Source organism: Salvelinus fontinalis, chromosome 2 (assembly GCF_029448725.1).
Source record: "Salvelinus fontinalis isolate EN_2023a chromosome 2, ASM2944872v1, whole genome shotgun sequence".
NCBI lineage: Eukaryota > Metazoa > Chordata > Actinopteri > Salmoniformes > Salmonidae > Salvelinus > Salvelinus fontinalis.
The window spans coordinates 40129628-40148246 of record NC_074666.1 but is presented as its reverse complement, the minus strand read 5'-3'; the positions used below and the strand labels follow the sequence as shown (position 1 = coordinate 40148246).

The window sequence follows — 18619 nt, the reverse complement described above, 5'->3', positions numbered from 1 at the left end:
CTAGCTAGCTAGCTAATGTTAGCTGGCTGGCTCCCTAGCTGATGTTATTATTTGTATCCTAGAGCCGTTTGCTTTTCTAGTTAGAGCTTAATGTTAGCTAGCTAACATTGAACCTAGTAGGTTAGCTCCCAGCACTGTGGCATTGTTGGCACTGTGTTCATTGTTGTTTAACTAGCTAACCTTACCTGGCTGGCTGGCTCGTTAGCTAACGTTAAGTGAAGTGTGTACAACACCCATTGAATATGGCCGGTGTCAGTAAACGTCAGCAAAAAAGACATTACACACACCTATACATATTTCACAACACTTAGATGTTCGATGGATGCACAAAACTTCAAGATAGGAAAACAGCATGTTGGAGTCCGTCATTACACAATACTTGCTTCTTCTCGAGATGGCAGGTGAACATGCTCTAACTTGAGGTGTGCGGGCAAAGCCGGAATGCGTCCAAGCACTCTGATTGGTTGGATGAACAGAAGTGTGACGGGTATTGACAGGGCTGCAGGCCAATCAGATGGAGGGGGCCGGCCTTTTGTACAGCCTCCCTTGGATTTCTTTGGAAATCCACAAAACTGAAAAGACCTCAGTGGGAGGCTTAGTCCTGAAAGGGCGTAGTCCTATCCTGCAGGACAGGCGGGGCAGAGGGGCAGAGCAGTGACTGGACCAGATAAGTGAGCATCTGGCTGAACTAGAAGGGCAGCTGATTGATACTGTCACTTTAGAGGACCATGGGGGGTGCCGGCAAAGGTGCACGTACGGGCTTAGGGGCCGCCCCGCGAGGGAGGTGCACAGAGGCTCAGAAACAGTTCTGGGCCGCCCCATGGACCCTCTAAGTCAGCAGTGCCGGAGGCTGGCCATAGCTGGAGGCGGTGGCTCGCCTACTGCAGCAAAGGAATGCAAACCTTTCTTGAGCAGGGAACTTCTAGCCTAGCTCTAGTATAGGCGACTGGTTGTCGGCTGAGGCTGGAGGCTGTGAACTGGCTAGGGGAAAGGACTGCACACCTAGAGAAGCAGATAACTCTGAGCCTAGCGAGACGGAAGACACAGGGCCAGGAGCTAGGGCAGGAGGTTTGGTGTGTAGCACTGGGGGAGCTGACTGTTTACTGACTAAGGCTGACTCTAAGTTGAGATGTGCGAGGAGGAGCCCTGGAGTGCGTCCAAGCACCCTGATTGGTTGGATGAACCTAGATGTGAAGTTTGATTGACAGGGTTGCAGGCCAATCGGATTGAGTCGGCCGGCCTTTTGTACAGCTACGTTCATAAAATGAATACATTTCTTGCTCCATGAAGTAATCCAACAATGTGTTTACCGCATTCTTGTCTATTTAAAATCTCTCATTGATTGAGACAGGTGGGTCCGCCCCAAAGTCATGTCATTATGGCACTCACTTGTCTCAATCAATGAGAGAAGATTTGAAATAGACAAGATGGTAGTGTATACATTGTTGGATTACTTCATGGTAAATTGTATTTATTTATTTTAATAACGGAGCATTTATTTAATTCAAACAAACCACCTGCAACTGGACACGGACATTTTGTTTGGCCGAATCAAGAACGAAGACAGTATCTCCAAGTTAAGGTTGGCCGAAAATTCTCTGTGCTATGCCAAAACAGTAACAGCTAATGGATCTGTCATGTAAAGCAGGCCCTTTTGTATTGGCTCACCGAGCAGATATTTCTGCAGTTGCTCAGCACTGCTGATATTTTACTGAAAAAACACTTTCTTCAATGACTTGACCAAACAGACTCATAAGTAAGTAGTTAGGTTTCAAACAAATTCAAATTTAATACAATTTGAAATATCTATCCAAAGAAACAATTGGTTTCGCATTAAACCAACATGAAAGTCAATGTAGAAGTAAAGTTAATGGTGGACTGCTGTACCTTTTGCCGTTGACCTGTCCACTGTTGCACTCCATCTTGATGGTGACGCGGGCGGGTGGCTGGGACAGCCAGTCCTGCTGGTGCACCCTGGGGCTCATCTTGGCCGTCTGGCCATACTCGCTGGCCGACGCTGCCGTCATCTCCACCTTGGCGTGGTGGGGAGTTCCGTAGGCACACTCAAACAGCGACTGGTCCTCACTCACCACTGACAACGCTTCCTGTATGCAGAAAGAAAAAACACAGACACATCCCTCTTAGATCTCCATTACAATCAAGGCTTCATTAACTTGATTTTGGCATTAACCAAGTACAATTGATTGATTTGGGATCCTAGGGGCTCTGCAAACATTACAGGTAATGTGTGACCAGTCTGTGATTTAAACAGTAAGCTCTACACACATAATGTGGTGGATATAATAGTAGATTGCAGTCTGATGAATACCTCCTTGTGCGCTCATTGTTTTGTTGGTAAAATGGCAGACAGAATGACCCCTGGAAAGTGCACCTGAAAACTAGGCCCCCTAATTATGGAGAGATTACCATGGCCAGTAAAAAGTTTCACTCACATCTACCTGGGTTGAATTAGAGCACAGCACAGAAGTATACGTTATTATTAAACCAGCAGGGTGTCTACCAGTCCTTCTAATACATGAAGTTCTCATTATACATTAATAATATCCACAAATGATCGAGAACATGGGCAAAGAGCACCAATATTAACCAACCTGACCCTCTTAACTTAGCCTCCACATGCTAATCCTAGTAACCACTAACATTTCAGAGGCATTATGTCCAACCTTTCGTCTTCCTCACAGGACAATAGCTACATCTTGGCATCACAAAGCTGAGGTAACATTCACCCAAAGCCAACCAGATGTGGATAGGCCTCCTTAAGAGTCTGGCTTCTGTTCTTTCTTTTGAGGTGCCCCTGCTGGCCACTGTCAGTCTGTCACCCAATGACTGCTTTAGGGGGTTTACACTTCTGACTTCACATTAAGTAGTCTGCACCAATGGCATTGAATTCGGTATGAATTTAATTAAACTTTTCAGGCTATCATAAATGTTCTCAATCTCCAAAGACTCTCCCCCGATTTAGCTATGAAAATAACTCAAGGCAAAGCAGGATAGTGTGGTAATGCACTGACACCGATTGAGAGAGAATCAGGTTTTGTGCCCAGGTATTTTTTAGGCTATTGGGTTTGGTCAGGACATAGAGAGGATATTCTGTATTCAACTGCAGAGGAGTTTCAGTATACCGCTCCATGTTCTTACAGACTGACAGAGACAGTGAGAGCATGTCAGGAGTTTGTTGTGATGTTAGGAGACCACAGTCCTGCTAATATGTGGTTATCTCATCACTGGGTATCCTCCCTGAAATCACAATGGTGTCACGGCCTCACTCAGTTCCCCATGTGTCCTTGGACGCATCTTGCTCCAAGAAAGATTGAATCACATACAGCCCAAAACACAAACCATTGGAAAAGGCCTGCCTAAAATATAACAACTATGTTTACAGTGCACAGTAAATCTTTAGGATTTTTTTCCACATTCAAAGATTAAATGCACGTTCTATCTGAGAGACTCTTAATTTGAAAATCATAAATGTTGATTTGTCTACTATTTATATTTCAAAGTTCTTCCTGTTTCTTCCCGTCCATAACAAATCAATGGGACCCCACAGTTACCAAGTCCATTAAACACCTATGACTAACACAAGCATTCACCTTTTCCCACAAATGCCATGATGTGGCAAACTGTCTCTAATTTTCCCAGTATTGTTGTTAAATTCTTTTTGCCAAACACTGTATTTTGGTTACATATACCAGAGTCCCACCGTTTCCTTAGTTCCTTCCTCTGTGCTTCTTAGCCCTCCTTAACTTGCCCTTCCTCTCTCTCTATTGCGGAAGGAGTGCCCCTTGAACATCTCGGAGTAAGTGACCCGCCCTGATCTGGTGACAGGTCTAGACCCTGGCCTCAAATCAGTTAGGAGGAAAAGGAAGCCTTCTCGGAAAGCAGATTATTCTAGTGGGGACTGGTCTTCCCTGATATGTCAGCTGCAAACCCCATTACAGAGCAGAGCAGGCCAGGCACATTGACCCTCACCTGAGAGAGGAAGGAGAGAGGGGGGCAGAGAGAGAGAGAGAGAGATGGAACGGGATAGGAACAAAGAAAGAGAGAAAGAAAAATAGAGAAAGAGGGTCCAGTGGTTAGAGAAAGAGGACAGCAGAGCATGATATACATGAGGTGACCCCAGCCAGCATGAACAAGGGGCACACACACACAGCTTTTGTTCATCCAACACAAACAGAAGAAAACCAAATCCACTCACAGCTTACAGTATGTTCAGCCATTATCCTATGTAAAAGACTATAAAGCCAGGAACCAACCAGAAAGCAACCAACTGACAGGCTAACTGAGAGATCCGTCATCAATCACAGTTGGGATTTTTGATAAACGTGTGGATTAAAACCAATTAGTGCCATTTTAATGCAGTAAGTTTACATTGTGTCTGGGAAACAAGTTATGGAAAACACTGGAAAGTAGTTATTGGAAAATATTTGGCCGTCATCAAGCCAACAGGAATATGTGAGAAAACAACATGACTCTCTAGTGGAGAGCACAACAGCACAAGAGTCTGTCTTGCCCCAAACTCAGTACAGTGCATTCCTCTATGGCCCATTATCCCTCTTCTGAGGAAAGTGAGAGATTGTTTCACAACCTTAGTGTCCCGGGCCAAAGAAAATGAACACCGAATTAGGCAGGGAAGAAACAGGCTGCTCTAAGCCCAGTGTTCCAACTGAACACTGAATCCACCAGAAAATAATTCATGTAATGTATACATTCAGGGAGGTCCTCTGTGGTAGCATGTAGTGGAGTTCCACGGGCTGACACTCAAATGGGCAGCAACATGGCCTTTCTGGGTAGGGAAATGAACTGGTGACCAGAGGGCAGCTGGTTCAAATCAGAACTTGAGCCCCTCCAAGGCATTTATAGTAGATTATCCTCCATAAATATTGAGCTTTATAAGTGGAAAATTGGTGTAATACACTGCTAATTTCAACTCATATAATGCTGGGCAAATCACATTTAGTAACAGTCAAAATAATGTTAGCCTGAGCTGGTTTACAGTACTTTTTGGTGGCCATTTTGTCGTAAAACATTCCTTCCAAAACCTGTCCCTTTAGCTCCAGTGTCTCCTGGGTAATTCTGACCATATAAAGTAACATACAGAGCCATGGCCACAGTGTATTAGTCCCTCTAGTCCTGTAGTCTCTCTCAATGAGGCAATTGGACTCATTCATGCAGAATGTCCCAGGAAGCCTTCCCAATGAGATATGGTGTGGTGTGGCTGCTCACAGGAAGCTCCCCTTCTCCCAGCATTTCCTGCATTGAAAGTTCCTGATAGTGCAGGAGGGGTATCAGGAGATGGGGAGTGCACAAGAGGAAGTGCTCGTCCATCGGCATTTTGATTGTGGCCGAAAGACTTGAAACACTAATGGAGTTGATGGGTGGATGAAGAGAGGGAGAAAGAGAGAAAAAGGGAGGGAGTGGGAGGGAGTACGTCCTACCATTTTAACACAGCAGGACATTGGGCAGTCAACCTTGCTATAACGTCAGTAGGGCAGGTTAAGGCCTCACACTTCCCACTCCTGCCATCAGGCGCATCAGTGATGTAGTGGAGGGTATATGCCGTATACTCGCTTAGTTTTCAGTGGGTATTGGGTATACTCACTTCCTAATCCCCACGATGCGTATCAAAATAGTGTAGTGGAGGTATACGCCGTATGAGGCTGATGGAATAGATCACAATATTTAGCTTAACATTTAACTATTATTTACTTACATTTTAGGCGCATAAATGTGCACCCGGCAGTAGGCCTACACGCAAATGTTCCAAAATAATGTTGCCAATGATAGGCCTAACCTAGGGCTGTTGCGGTGACCGTATTACCGTCACACGGTGGTCACAAGTCATGAAGGCAGTCAAATTCAACGTGACCATTTAGACACGGTAATTAGGCTTCTCCAAGCTCTGATGCTGCTGGTCATTAGTAGCCTAACAAACTTGCTAACTGCCTGGTACTCATAACTCTGTTGTCCCTCTAATCACTCTGACATCAATGCAAATGTATTCGAAAATCGAAAACAGAGTGATAGCCTCTATTGATCCCATCAGCTTTCTATAGGCTAGGCCTGCTATATTTATTTCTCAACTTTCATAATATTAAGCACATTGCTTATCTTTACAACAGAAGTATAGCCTACCTGACTAGCACAGGAAAAGTGTCCTCCATTTGCTGTTTAAATGCATAGATGACATGTATTTTTCCCCCTTACCCTGTTTCAAGATGATAATGGTCCATTCTAAATCAAAACAAATTTCACACAGACAAGATTAAATCAAGAATAGTCTGATGGGTGACAATAATAGCCTATCACAATTATATATTATCACTTGTGACTGATGCCCAGAGTAAATCAAGAAACAATATTTTTTTTGTTGCTACTTTGTGTAATCTTTGTTGCACACCTCATGTACGCCGCACTCTGGGCTAAGGGCACAATGGCTGCAAAGGGCATGGAATTTTTTTGTGTGCATTACGGCCACATAAAGGGGATGCCGCCAGGAAATTCGAGGCATTAGCAAGTGCTTGTCAAATTGAGAGACTAATGAAGTGTGTACAGCCTGCGCAAAAAACAAAGCAGAGCTCATGCCTTTCAAGCGCCGTTTAAAAAAAATCATCATTAGAGTCGCATCAAGCAGCCTTACAACGTATTAAAAATCAAAACATATAGCCCAATGTTTGTAGAACAACTAAAGTTACATGAATAACTCTAAATTAAGCATACATGAGTATCTATTTCTTTGTTAACCACTCAACACAGAATGGCTGCATGTGCGCACTTCCTCAAATCGTTTGGAGAAAATATCCTTTCTATTTTATTCAGCTTTGTTTAAATGTTTTCTTCATATTATAAAATAATATAAATTAATGCCACAGAATCCTAAGCAAATCTTGTCTGCTAAATGAGCTAGTGTAGCCCACAGCCATTTGGCATAGCCAGATAAGGACCTAACATAAAGACAACTCAGAGTATGCTATTCTGTTCTTCTGAAAGACTACATTTTCTTTACATCATGTTTATTTAGACCTGTCTAAAATAAATAATGTATTTATTGTGAAGGTGTAGGCTATATTACATGGATTTATTTGACTTTTCAAAATGTAGACGTTCCAAAGGTCTGCATCAGTGGCTTGTAGGCTATGTGTGGAAGCCAGGAGAAGCTAAATGTGTTTATTTTAATAAATGGTCAATTACCGTGAGACCGACAGTTATTTGCTTGAAAATCACCACCTGACGAAATTTCGTGACCGCCACAGCCCTAGCCTAACCATCCTCTGTTAGATGGAAAGGCTTTCCCAAAAACCTCAGTGAAATGTTAACTAGCTTCAAAGTAGCCTATGCTTTTAATTAGCTGTTTTATGATTTTGATATTCTCTTGTGAATTCTATGTTTTTTTACTAGATTTCCTGTAGTTGTTCATGTTGTCTGTCTGTAATTGTGTAATGACTTGGTGCTGCCTATCTTGGCCAGGACGCTCTTGAAAAAGAGATTTCAAATCTCAATGAGCCCTTCCTGAATAAATAAAGGTTAAATAAAAAATAAATAAAATATGCATACCTGGCAGAATGATATCATGATTATTTGCATCAATCAAATAACAACACAATGTCAAATGCAGGTAGCCTAGTCAAATAATTAGCATCCAATTACATTAACCATTACTCTCTCGCAGGAATTCCACTACCGGTCCGTATGTAGCCAAACGTAGCTGCTGCTCATTCTGTTTGCTCGAAAATTGATAAATGGTTAAAAAAAAGTAAGGCCCGTGACCATAGAGAAACAAACCAGCTCTACTGATAGTACTACCAGCAGTACTACCCCTGCACCTGTCGACGACACAAGTTGTTCTGCTTCCATGTGCACATCCAATGCAAGCATCAGTAATTCTACATTTGTTGTTAGCCCAGCTAGCATGGACACTGACAGTTGTGAATCTGATGCAGCCGAAGAGCTACTGCCCTCTTACCCGGGAAAGCATCGAACAGCAGACAGTGTCGTTGAACCATCGAAGAGGCGCAAATATGATGAGAACTACGTTGATTTGGGGTTCACTTATATTGGGAGTAGTGCATTTCCTCAGCCACAGTGTGTTTAATGTGATAAAGTACTATCTCACAACTTGATGAAACCTTCACTCTTGAGCAGACATTTAGAAACAAATCATGCCAATTTGAAAAATAAGCCCTAGGACTTTTTTGAGCGAGAATTAAGACGACTTTCGAGTAGTAAGACATTTATAAAAGCAACAGATACCATTAATAAGAGGGGGCTAGAAGTGTCTTATATGGTGAGCTACCAAGTGGCTAGGACAGGCAAGCCCCATACTATTGTGGAGGACTAAATTCTTCCTGCTGCCGCGGATATGGCTGGGACAATGCTGGGGGAAAAGGCCCCAAAAAACTATACAGACAATTCCTTCATTCGTTTCATGACGCATCAGGGACATGGCAGGAGATGTTTCGAAATAATTACTGCTTTGCATACAAGACAGTGAATTATATGCGTTACAGCTGGATGAGTCAACAGACGTGACGGGCCTTGCACAGCTGCTGGTATATGTCCGTTACGTTTATTGGGGGTTAATTAAGGAAGACATCCTCTTCTGCAAACCATTGGAAACCAGGACAACAGGAGAGGATATTTTTAAAGTACTGGACAGCTTTGTGACATCAAATTGACGTTGGTGGTCAAGATGTATCTGTACCGATGGCGCAAAAACCATGACAGGGAGACATAGTGGAGTGGTAACGTGCGTGCAAGCAGTTGCGCCCAACGCCACTTGGGTACACTGCAGCATCCACCGAGAGGCTCTTGCTGCCAAGGGAATGCCTGACAGCTTGAAATACGTTTTGGACACTACAGTGAAAATGGTTAGCTTTGTTAAAGCAAGGCCCCTGAACTCTATTTTCTGCACTATTCAATGATATGGGCAGTGAACCTATGAATTTCTGACTCTGTTGACAGCCTCATTTAACTGTTTCAATGGTGATGCCCTTTGCAACCACGTACCTATGTGAGAGTGGATTCTCGGCATTCACTAGCATTAAAACTAAATACAGGCACAGCCCTGTGTGTGGAAAATGATTTAAGACTGAGACTCTCTCCAATACAACCCAACATTGCAGATTTGTGCATCCTTTCAAGTGCACCCTTCTCATTAACCCGTGGTGAGTTATTAACAATTTTCAATGAACAAATAAGGTTTTATATGTAAGATGGTTAAATAAAGAGCAAAATTATTGATTTTATTATATTATAATTTGTGCCCTGGTCCTATAAGAGCTCTTTGTCACTTCCCACGAGCCGGGTTGTGACAAAAACTCACAATCATTCTTATGTTTAATAAATGTATCGTGTAGTGTGTGTGTGGCAGGCTTACAATGATGGTAAAAAAGAACATTTGAGAGTGCGCTGACCCTGGTACGCAGCTGGAGGTTGAATGTTTGAAGGGGTACGGGACTGTGAAAAGTTTGGGAACCACTGGTCTACACTATACTTGCTTGTTTTCTCACATAAACTGAAATTATGCGAACTATTAGAATCTTCGCACCCAGGAAATGGCGGCGCGATTTCTGCATATTGTTATGGACTTAGAAGATCAAATGTTGTTGTTTTTCTATTGAAAAAGTGTGACTTTGAGGGCAAACCTATGAATTTCTGACTCTGTTGACAGCCTCATTTATCTCTTTCAATAGTAGGCATACTATTAGTCTACTTGCACAGTACAGCTTGGGTTGGCCTGACTATGAAAGACCAATACGGGAATGATACTTTTATGTCATTCAGAGTGTATGTCACTTTCTCATATAATTTTTTTTAAAGGGCTCCTTTCCTTTGCCGGGACGGCCCTTTAAAAAAAAAATATTAGAGTATACCCACATCTCCAGGCACCACTACACCACTGGGGGGCACCCATTCTGGATGTTGTTTTAGCGGCCCCCACCCTGATTTCACCAAAGATGGTGGATGAATGAAGATGTCCCACTCAGGCTGCTTACCATTGAAAATAAATGTCAGTTCCGGTCTAATTAACAAGGTGACTCTCCCATAGGCACCAGTGCCTTAGCAGCTGTGTTTGGTCTGCTTAGTTCATTGACTGTACATGAACCCTACTATGACTTGACAGAGACAAACCTTACTAGTCCAAAACACAAGATCCATTCTTCTGTTACATTTCCACAAAAGCCATTTCCTTAGCATAGAAAAGCAGTATGGTCTGTACATTACTGCTGGAAAGAGTGTTTTGTTTCAGAACATAATTAATGTTGTTGCATCGTTGATGTCCTATGATGAATAATTTTCAGAGGTCTTGATTTGGCAGTAACACATGTTATGGAGAAAGAGACGGAGCTTTTGCGTGTGGTACAGGCCACTTGTGATGTGTGAAACTATAATACAGTGTGAAACTTGGCTGTGGCCCACAATAAGCTTGGAAAGCTGCAGTTTGAAAAATGATGGGTGCATTTATTTCCATAGGTCAGTGACAAAGTTTGGCCACAGCCTCAGACACAAAGCCACAGTGCTACAGAGATTGGTTAGCCACAACTTCCTGTATTCCCCTCTGGTATGTGCATTACACACACACATACACGGCATCTGCATTGTTTGTCTTAGTTCTGTCCGTAGGCGGGTATGATAATCTGTTTTGTTTGTGTCCTGATATCCTGATGTGGTTGACTCAATGAATCGATGACACTTTTCATTGTGAAATGTTGTACAATGTATGATGTTAGTTCTTATTTATTTTTGTACATTTTAGGACTAAAGAAGTGGCTATGGGCTGACACATTTTTTTGTTTTTTTCTTTTCAAACAATAACAACCATGCAAAGTTAACAGGTAGGTCTACCATGAACATTTCTGATTGGTTGGGGATACGATCTGTTATCTGAATGATTAAAAAAATGTCCTCCAAAAATGTTCCCTTATGTTCTGTGAACATTTCTTACTAGCTGTGTACTAGAAACTACTAGATACTAGAGGCCCCAACTCACTGGCCTCAGAAAAAACACTGTTTAAGACTATAGACTGTCCACTAAGGTTGGGTGGTATACCGTATATGCTATATTAACTGTATATACCGTATCCTGGGGTATTTCGAAATACCCTAGGTATGATTTTCCAATAGTGTCAATACATTTTTTTAAATTATTATATATATTTATATACATTTTTTATACGTTTTAAATAAATAACTGCAGTTAAGTTGTGCACTAGATAATAGATAAAGCAGATTGCGTTCATTATTTTGCCTGTTAGATAACTAGATAACTATGAAGCTTGCCGGTACTAGTTTCCCAAAACAGCTGTTCAAGCCAGTCATGTGTGTTTGTTTACAAAGAAACACAACGAGCAAACTGGGAGCACTCCTGCAGCACAACTTAAGTGAGGTGATCAAAATCAAATCAAATCAAACTTTATTTCTCACATGCGCCGAATACAACAACCGTGAAATGCTTACATACAAGCCCTTAACCAACAGTGTAGTTCAAGAAGAGTTAAGAAAATATTTACCAAATAAACTGAAGTAAAAAAATAAATAAAATCCTCAACACGGGGGCCCCTCAGGGGTGTATGCTCAGTCCCCACTTGTACTCCCTGTTCACCCATGACTGCATGGCCAAGCACGACTCCAAAACCATCATTAAGTTTGCAGACGACACAACAGTGGTAGGCCTGATCACCGACAACGATAAGACAGCCTATAGGGAGGAGGTCAGAGACCTGGCAGTGTGGTTCCAGGATAACAACCTCTCCCTCAACGTGATCAAGACAAAGGAGATGATCGTGGACTACAGGAAACGGAGGGCCGTGCACGCCCCCAGTCTCAGCGACTGGGCCGCAGTGGAGCAGTTTGAGAGCTTCAAGTTCCTTGGTGTCCAGATCATCAACGAACTATCAGTGTCCAAACACACCAAGACAGTTGTGAAGAGGGCATGACAATGCCTATTCCGCCTAAGGAGACTGAAAAGATTTGGCATGGGTCCTCAGATCCTCAAAAGGTTATACAGCTGCACCACTGAGAGCATCCTGACTGGTTGCATCACTGCCTGGTATGGCAACTGCTCGGCCTCCGACCGCAAGGCACTACAGAGGGTAGTGCGTACGCCTCAGTACATCACTGTGACCAAGCTTCCTGCCATCCAGGACCTCTATACCAGGCGGTGTCAGAGGAAGGCCCTAAAAATTGTCAAAGACTCCAGCCACCCTAGTCATAGACTGTTCTCTCTGCTACCGGACGGCAAACGGTACCGGAGCGCCAAGTCTATGTCCAAAAGGCTTCTTAACAGCTTCTACCCCCAAGCCATAAGACTCCTGAACAACTAATCAAATATCTACCCGGACTATTTACATTGACCCCCCCACCTCCACCCCCATTTTTAACACTGCTGCTACTTTCTGTTTATTATCTATGCATAGTCACTTTACCTACATGTACATATTACATGAAATACCTCGACTAACCTGTGCCCCCACACATTGACTCTGTACCGGTACCCCCGTATATAGCCTCGTTACTGTTATTTTATTGTTGCTCTTAATTATTTGTTATTTTTCTAGTTTCTAGTTTCTACTTTAATTTTATTTTTTTCATTATCTTAACACTTATTTTTCTTAAAACTGCATGGTTGGTTAAGGGCCTGTAAGTAAACTGTAAGGTCTACCTACACCTGTTGTATTCGGCACATCTGACAAATATAATTTGATTTGATTTTATAGCAATCCATAAAATATGATGTATCTCCATCAGGTACAAACCCGAAGAAGCGCTGATAACTGGAATTAACCCTGCCAAAGTTAACAGGGGGAGGTCGACGACAAAGCAGCCTGCTTTAGAACTGTTTTAACAATGTTTTAACATTTCTAAATCAGTTCCACACAAAGCCAAAGCACCAAGAAGGAGTTTATAAACAGCGGTCACACTCCTTTCTCCCTGGGACCTCAACTGAAACGCAGAACCAGTGCCACAATATAACAGGTCACAAAGGAACAAGCTCCCTCTCCAAACATTTGGATTCTACTCCCAAACTGCAACTGTTTACATCCAATGCCAGCAAAACAGCTGATTATGTAATTATTGCTTCCCTGCCTTGGTTTTATTGTTCACACTGTGTTTAGGATCAGGTTGTAAACATCTTTGTGCTGACACTGGCAGATGCACTAGAGAGTGGAAAGCTTAGATGCCGTGTTTAATTAGGTTTCCAGGTGACTTAGACTCCCTAGCCAGTTTGTTCAGTATGTGGCTGAGACACCAATTGCTGCTTTCCTCCTCTGTCCATTGTCTTATAGGTCTTCTTACAGTAACACAAAGCTAGTTACTTGATAGACTAGGATAGCCATATCAAAGTATTAACTATTTACTACTACAGTATTTACAACTATTTACAATTAATTTTGATTTTGATGTGAACATAGGCATTAATGCAACAATAGCATGACAAAGTCTTCAGAAAATGTAAACCTCCAATAATTTTCAGTTTCTTCAGAACAGGATTACATTTTTCAGTTCAAAGCATCATTTTCTTAGATGGTTCTTTGACAAATACCAAAGATTTTGAAAATATTTGTATGAAAATTTGCAAATCTTAGAAAACATAGAACATATCAAACTGCATGACTTCCCTGAAACAAAATAGAGAACAATACAAATTATTCGATTTTCTTTGGTAAAAATATCACAGCAAAAATATTTTAACTTAAATAGTGGTGTCCCTCCAAATAATAATGGATACAAATGTAAAGTCTGCTTCATTTGTTTAAAAGACAAGCCAGCTCAAATCACTTTAGCATCCGAAAGAATGAAATCGCAGATTTTGTCATTACCCCAAAGATTTTTTTAAACCGTGCAGGCCAGCCGAATAGGAAAAAGGACATTTGCAAAGAAATCTTGTCGTACCACTATGGCAGAAGGGTGTTACCCCTGCCTGTTTGGTAAGTATTTCTGTACGGTGCCACACAAACTAAAGACAATGCCCAAGCATTACAGAAAATGACCAATAAAATCCCAAAAGTTTGCGAAAACGTTCTAAAATGGATTTACCTTGATGGTGCTGGCCATATTTGTTCAGGACCTTTCAATCCTGGTAAAACACAATGGTATAAATTTGAATATAATTTTTTTCTGGACAGCAAGCTAGTTGAGGTTCCACTAAGCGTCGTTTGGAGCGGATGAGATTGTGCTAACGTTGGGAAGTGAAGTCAGCCAATAGCAGGAAGAGGTTTCTATTGGTTCTGGCCACCGCAACTCGAAGAAACAGGATATTTGGGAGTGAGGAGATAAGAAGTGTTAAAAAAAGTTGTTATTCTTGATGATGTGTGTTAGAAGTTTTATTTTTTAGTGAGGAGGGGTAAGGTTGTAGGGGGGATCTAGCCAAGAAGGCTGATCTGAGGGGGTCTCTACTGACACAGGCAGGTGCGAAGTGTGTGTCTGTGTGTGTCTCAGACAGACATAAACCCATGACAGGATGCAGATGTCTGATCCTACGGTCCATACTTGACACGCTTGCCTGCCATGAGCCTCTCTAGAGGCCTAACAGTTGAGGATAGCTACAGTGAGGACGTCACTAACCTTGGCACAGAGCACTCAACACTTTCGAGAAGCTCATTTCACCACTTTTGAACAAGGGACATTTCAACATTACTACACACTTTTTTTTTATCAGGTTTATATATACTCTACTTACATAAACTCAATTGAGTAGCATGTCAGGGCACATTTATGCCTCAATTTAGTAGACTACCTGCATAATAAACAGAACAACTGAACATCCTCACAATGAATTCAAATCGAATCAAATCAAATGTTATTTGTCACATACTTCATAAACAACAGGTGTAGACAACAGTGAAATTATTACATACGGGCCCTTCCCAACAATGCAGAGAGAAATAAAATAGTGAAATAATAGAAAAGTAAAACACATAATAATAAAAGTAATAATAAATACTCAATGAGTAACGATAACTTGGCTATATACATGGGGTATCAGTACCGAGTCGATCTGCAGGGGTACAAGGTAACTAAGAATAAATGACAGATAATAAACAGTAGCAGCAGCATATGTGATGAGTAAAAAAAAGTTTGTGCAATTAAAGGCCCAGTGCAGTCAAAAACATGATGTTCTTATGTTTTATATATATTTCCACGCTATGAGGTTGGAATAATACTGTGAAATTATGAAAATGATGATAATGCCCTTTCAGTGTAGGAGCTGTTTGAAAATACCTGTTTTGATGGGATGGAATTTTGGCCTGACTGGGGACATCACCAGGTGGTAAATTAGTTAATAGATCAATACAAAAAACAGTTAGTTTGTCCAGTGTCCAGTTTTTCCCCACTTAGACCACTCCCAGAAAGTCCTAGCAAAATTCTTGTTTGAGAAATGTATCTTTGCTAGAAGCTATTTGTTTATTTTTGACAATTTTAATTGAAAACAGTCACAGTAAGGTTCTTAATTGTAACACAGAAATGATTTGATATTTTCCCTTTAATGGTAATTGAATAGAGAAAGGGACGTGAGCGGCTCAGCCCCTCTTTCTTCAGGAGGGTCTGGTTGGGTCTGAAGACTAGAAGTGAGAAAGCAGCAAAGCTGAGCAGCTCTGATAAGTCAAGGAGCAAGTAAAGGAGAGGAAATCAGAGCGCAGCCTGACATCCTGCTGCCGACCTCTGTCAAAACACTTGTGACTAACCACCCCTGGTTCTGGACGCTGATTACACGCACACACACACAAACAGGCGGGGTCATACCCAGCTGCACTGTGACCTCTGACCTGAGACCACTCTCAGGTGTGCGGTAGAACCAAGGTTCAAACCTGCAAGCCCTACCCTCAGTAGGACTCCATTCTACTGACCGCAGTGGTTCTGTGGTCCACAGCACGACAAGAGTTGACATTGCATTGTAAACCGACTGTGGCTTTGCATCATATCAGTTACAAAGAGAGGAAGTGGCTGTGACAAGAACAGTGTTGTCTCTATTTTGAAAGGAATTTAGTAATTTAACACCTGATATGTGACCACTATCTGCTATTGAATTACACGTCTGTTGATTTTGCAACAAATTAAGTTTGGGAGGGGGCAAAATACATTACCTGTATTATTTTGTACCAAAACCAACAAACACATGACAGCACTTAACTTGTGATGTCAAGTATTATTGAAGGGTGTGCATTTTGCAAGACTTTGAAATGTTGCAAATATTTAGCATTGTCTTTCAACAGATGATCACAAGATAACATTACATCAAAGAAGAGCAGGAAGAGAAAAATCCAACAAAAGATCAGAAAATGTGCTAGTTATCAAAAAGTTTCTGCTTCTCTCTCTCTCCCTCAATCTCTCCTGTTGTCTGACTGGTTTAATGGCCTTCTGCAGGAAGTCTGTAGGATATAACCCCTGTTCCCCTCTCTCACTAAACCTGGGCCGCCCAACACTGCCGACACACAAACACACACAAAACGTTGGATTTCATCTAATTTTAACATTCTGTCATAAAGAACACATGTTCAACTTCATAAAAAAAAAATATTTTCCCATCTCAAGTACTGTTGTTAGTGCCTATTAAGTGCCCAAATGTATCTTAAATCAGCCATAAATCCCCTGGGAAATGGAAGCTTGTTGTGTGCAAGCTTCCACCACCCCCCCCTCCCCACACACACACCTCAACCATCCCAACCCTCCACCTCACCAAATCCCAGTCATCCTACCTCCATTACCCCCCACCCACTACCACCATACCCCCCCACTCCCCTTCACCATATCCCTTTCCACTATATTAATCTCTAACATATCCCCCTCCTCACCCCATCTCCATCTCATCTCCCTCACCCCATCTTTAGCATACCCCCCAGTCACCCTCCTACTCCCCTACCCTCCACTCCATTTCCAACAGATCTTGCCTGGAAGCACTACCTCCACACGGGGCTGGGAAGCCGGGCTGCTCCCTCTTATAGGAATATCCTGTGTACTGCGATTAACCAACATTTCGGGGGAGTTTGACTTATTAAACAACTATTGATCGACGTCGGTTCAATTACTGGAATTCCATCTATTTATGTTTTTTTGTGAGCTCAACGCACCGTTTCTCTAGAAAGAAATCAAATCATTCACGAGAGGAATTCATGCCACGATCACGTGCTAGTTGGAACTAGGAAACTCTGAAATGTCTGTCTTCCTAACTGGTTGAACACGTGTATAACTACAACCAGTTAGTGACATTTTTGACTAGCATGTGAACGTGGCCAAAGTCTTGAACTATGAGGGATGCTGGGCTGAAAGGAGTTGTAGTTTTCATTATAAATATTCAACCTAGTGCAGTGCAGAAACGTGGTAATTAACTACAATGACCATAATCCACTGCGCCTGTTCTTCCCAAGCCTCTCTCAGCCTATTGCAGACAGTCTGAGCACTGATGGAGGGATTGTGCATTCCTGGTGTAACTCGGGCAGTTGTTGTTGCCATCCTGTACCTGTCCCGCAGGTGTGATGTTCGGATGTACCGATCCTGTGCAAGTGTTGTTACACGTGGTCTGCCACTGCGAGGATGATCAGCTGTCCGCCCTGTCTCCCTGTAGTGCTGTCTTAGGCGTCTCACAGTACGGACATTGCAATTTATTGCCCTGGCCACATCTGCAGTCCTCATGCCTCCTTGCAGCATGCCTAAGGCACGTTCACACAGATGAGCAGGGACCCTGGGCATCTTTCTTTTGGTGTTTTTCATAGTCAGTAGAAAGGCCTCTTTAGTGTCCTAAGTTTTCATAACTGTGACCTTAATTGCCTACCGTCTGTAAGATGTTAGTGTCTTAACGACCGTTCCACAAGTGCATGTTCATTAGTTTATGGTTCAGTGGACAAGCATGGCAAACAGTGTTTAACCCTTTACAATGAAGATCTGTGAAGTTATTTGGATTTTTACGAATTATCTTCGAAAGACAGGGTCCTGAAAAAGGGAAGTTTCTTTTTTTGCTGAGTTTATATACAAACAATATGTATTATAATATCGTCTTTGTATCTCAAAATCATTGTAATGTGGTTAACCTTAAAAATCGAAATGAAAATTCAACCAGAGAGCGCACTTAGATCATGGGATAAGGCGGCACTTGATCATTGCACTTGAATCTTTCCTACAGTGAATGGCTAGGCCCGCTATGCTATGAAACCACACACTATTGCAGAGACTTGATATTACCAGCTGCAATTCAAATGGTGAAAACAATGTGTGGAGAGGCAAAGGCACAAACTCACTTCAATATCTTTGTCAGATAAATTTTTTAAAAGTATGATATTGCTAGCAATCAAGAAGAAACTCAGACTAAACAACTCAAAAACTCCTCCGCCCATGATCTCCAAATGGATGTTAGCTGTGAGTGCAGAGATTTTGACTTTTGTTCGCTACACATGTCGGGGGATGCTATTCACAAGGACATATTGTTCTGTCTCATGATTCCCAAGCATGAAACGGAACAGGGGATGTTTAGTGTGCTGCGGGCTATATTGTTGAAAAACTGATTCCACGGGATCGAATGGTGGGCTTTTGCACAGATGGGGCTTCATCTATGGCGAGACAGCAGGCAGGCCTCTGCACTCTAGTTATGAATGTGTCTCCCTCTGTC

The 18619-nt window shown here is 42.1% G+C and overlaps 1 protein-coding gene across 5 annotated transcripts in view; it reads right to left on the bottom strand.

The window, feature by feature from the left end:
* The window catches only part of LOC129818662 (transcriptional regulator Erg-like), a 105958-nt gene that overhangs the window by 28633 nt on the left and 58706 nt on the right, over nt 1-18619 (bottom strand). For 4 of the 5 annotated variants that reach the window (XM_055874784.1, XM_055874812.1, XM_055874821.1 and 1 more), the window contains one exon: nt 1888-2105. In XM_055874784.1, the coding sequence (XP_055730759.1) occupies nt 1888-2105 (218 nt within the window). Of the gene's footprint in view, nt 1-1887; nt 2106-14055; nt 14212-18619 lie in introns of those variants that run through there. The other variant, XM_055874803.1, reaches the window with a different exon arrangement.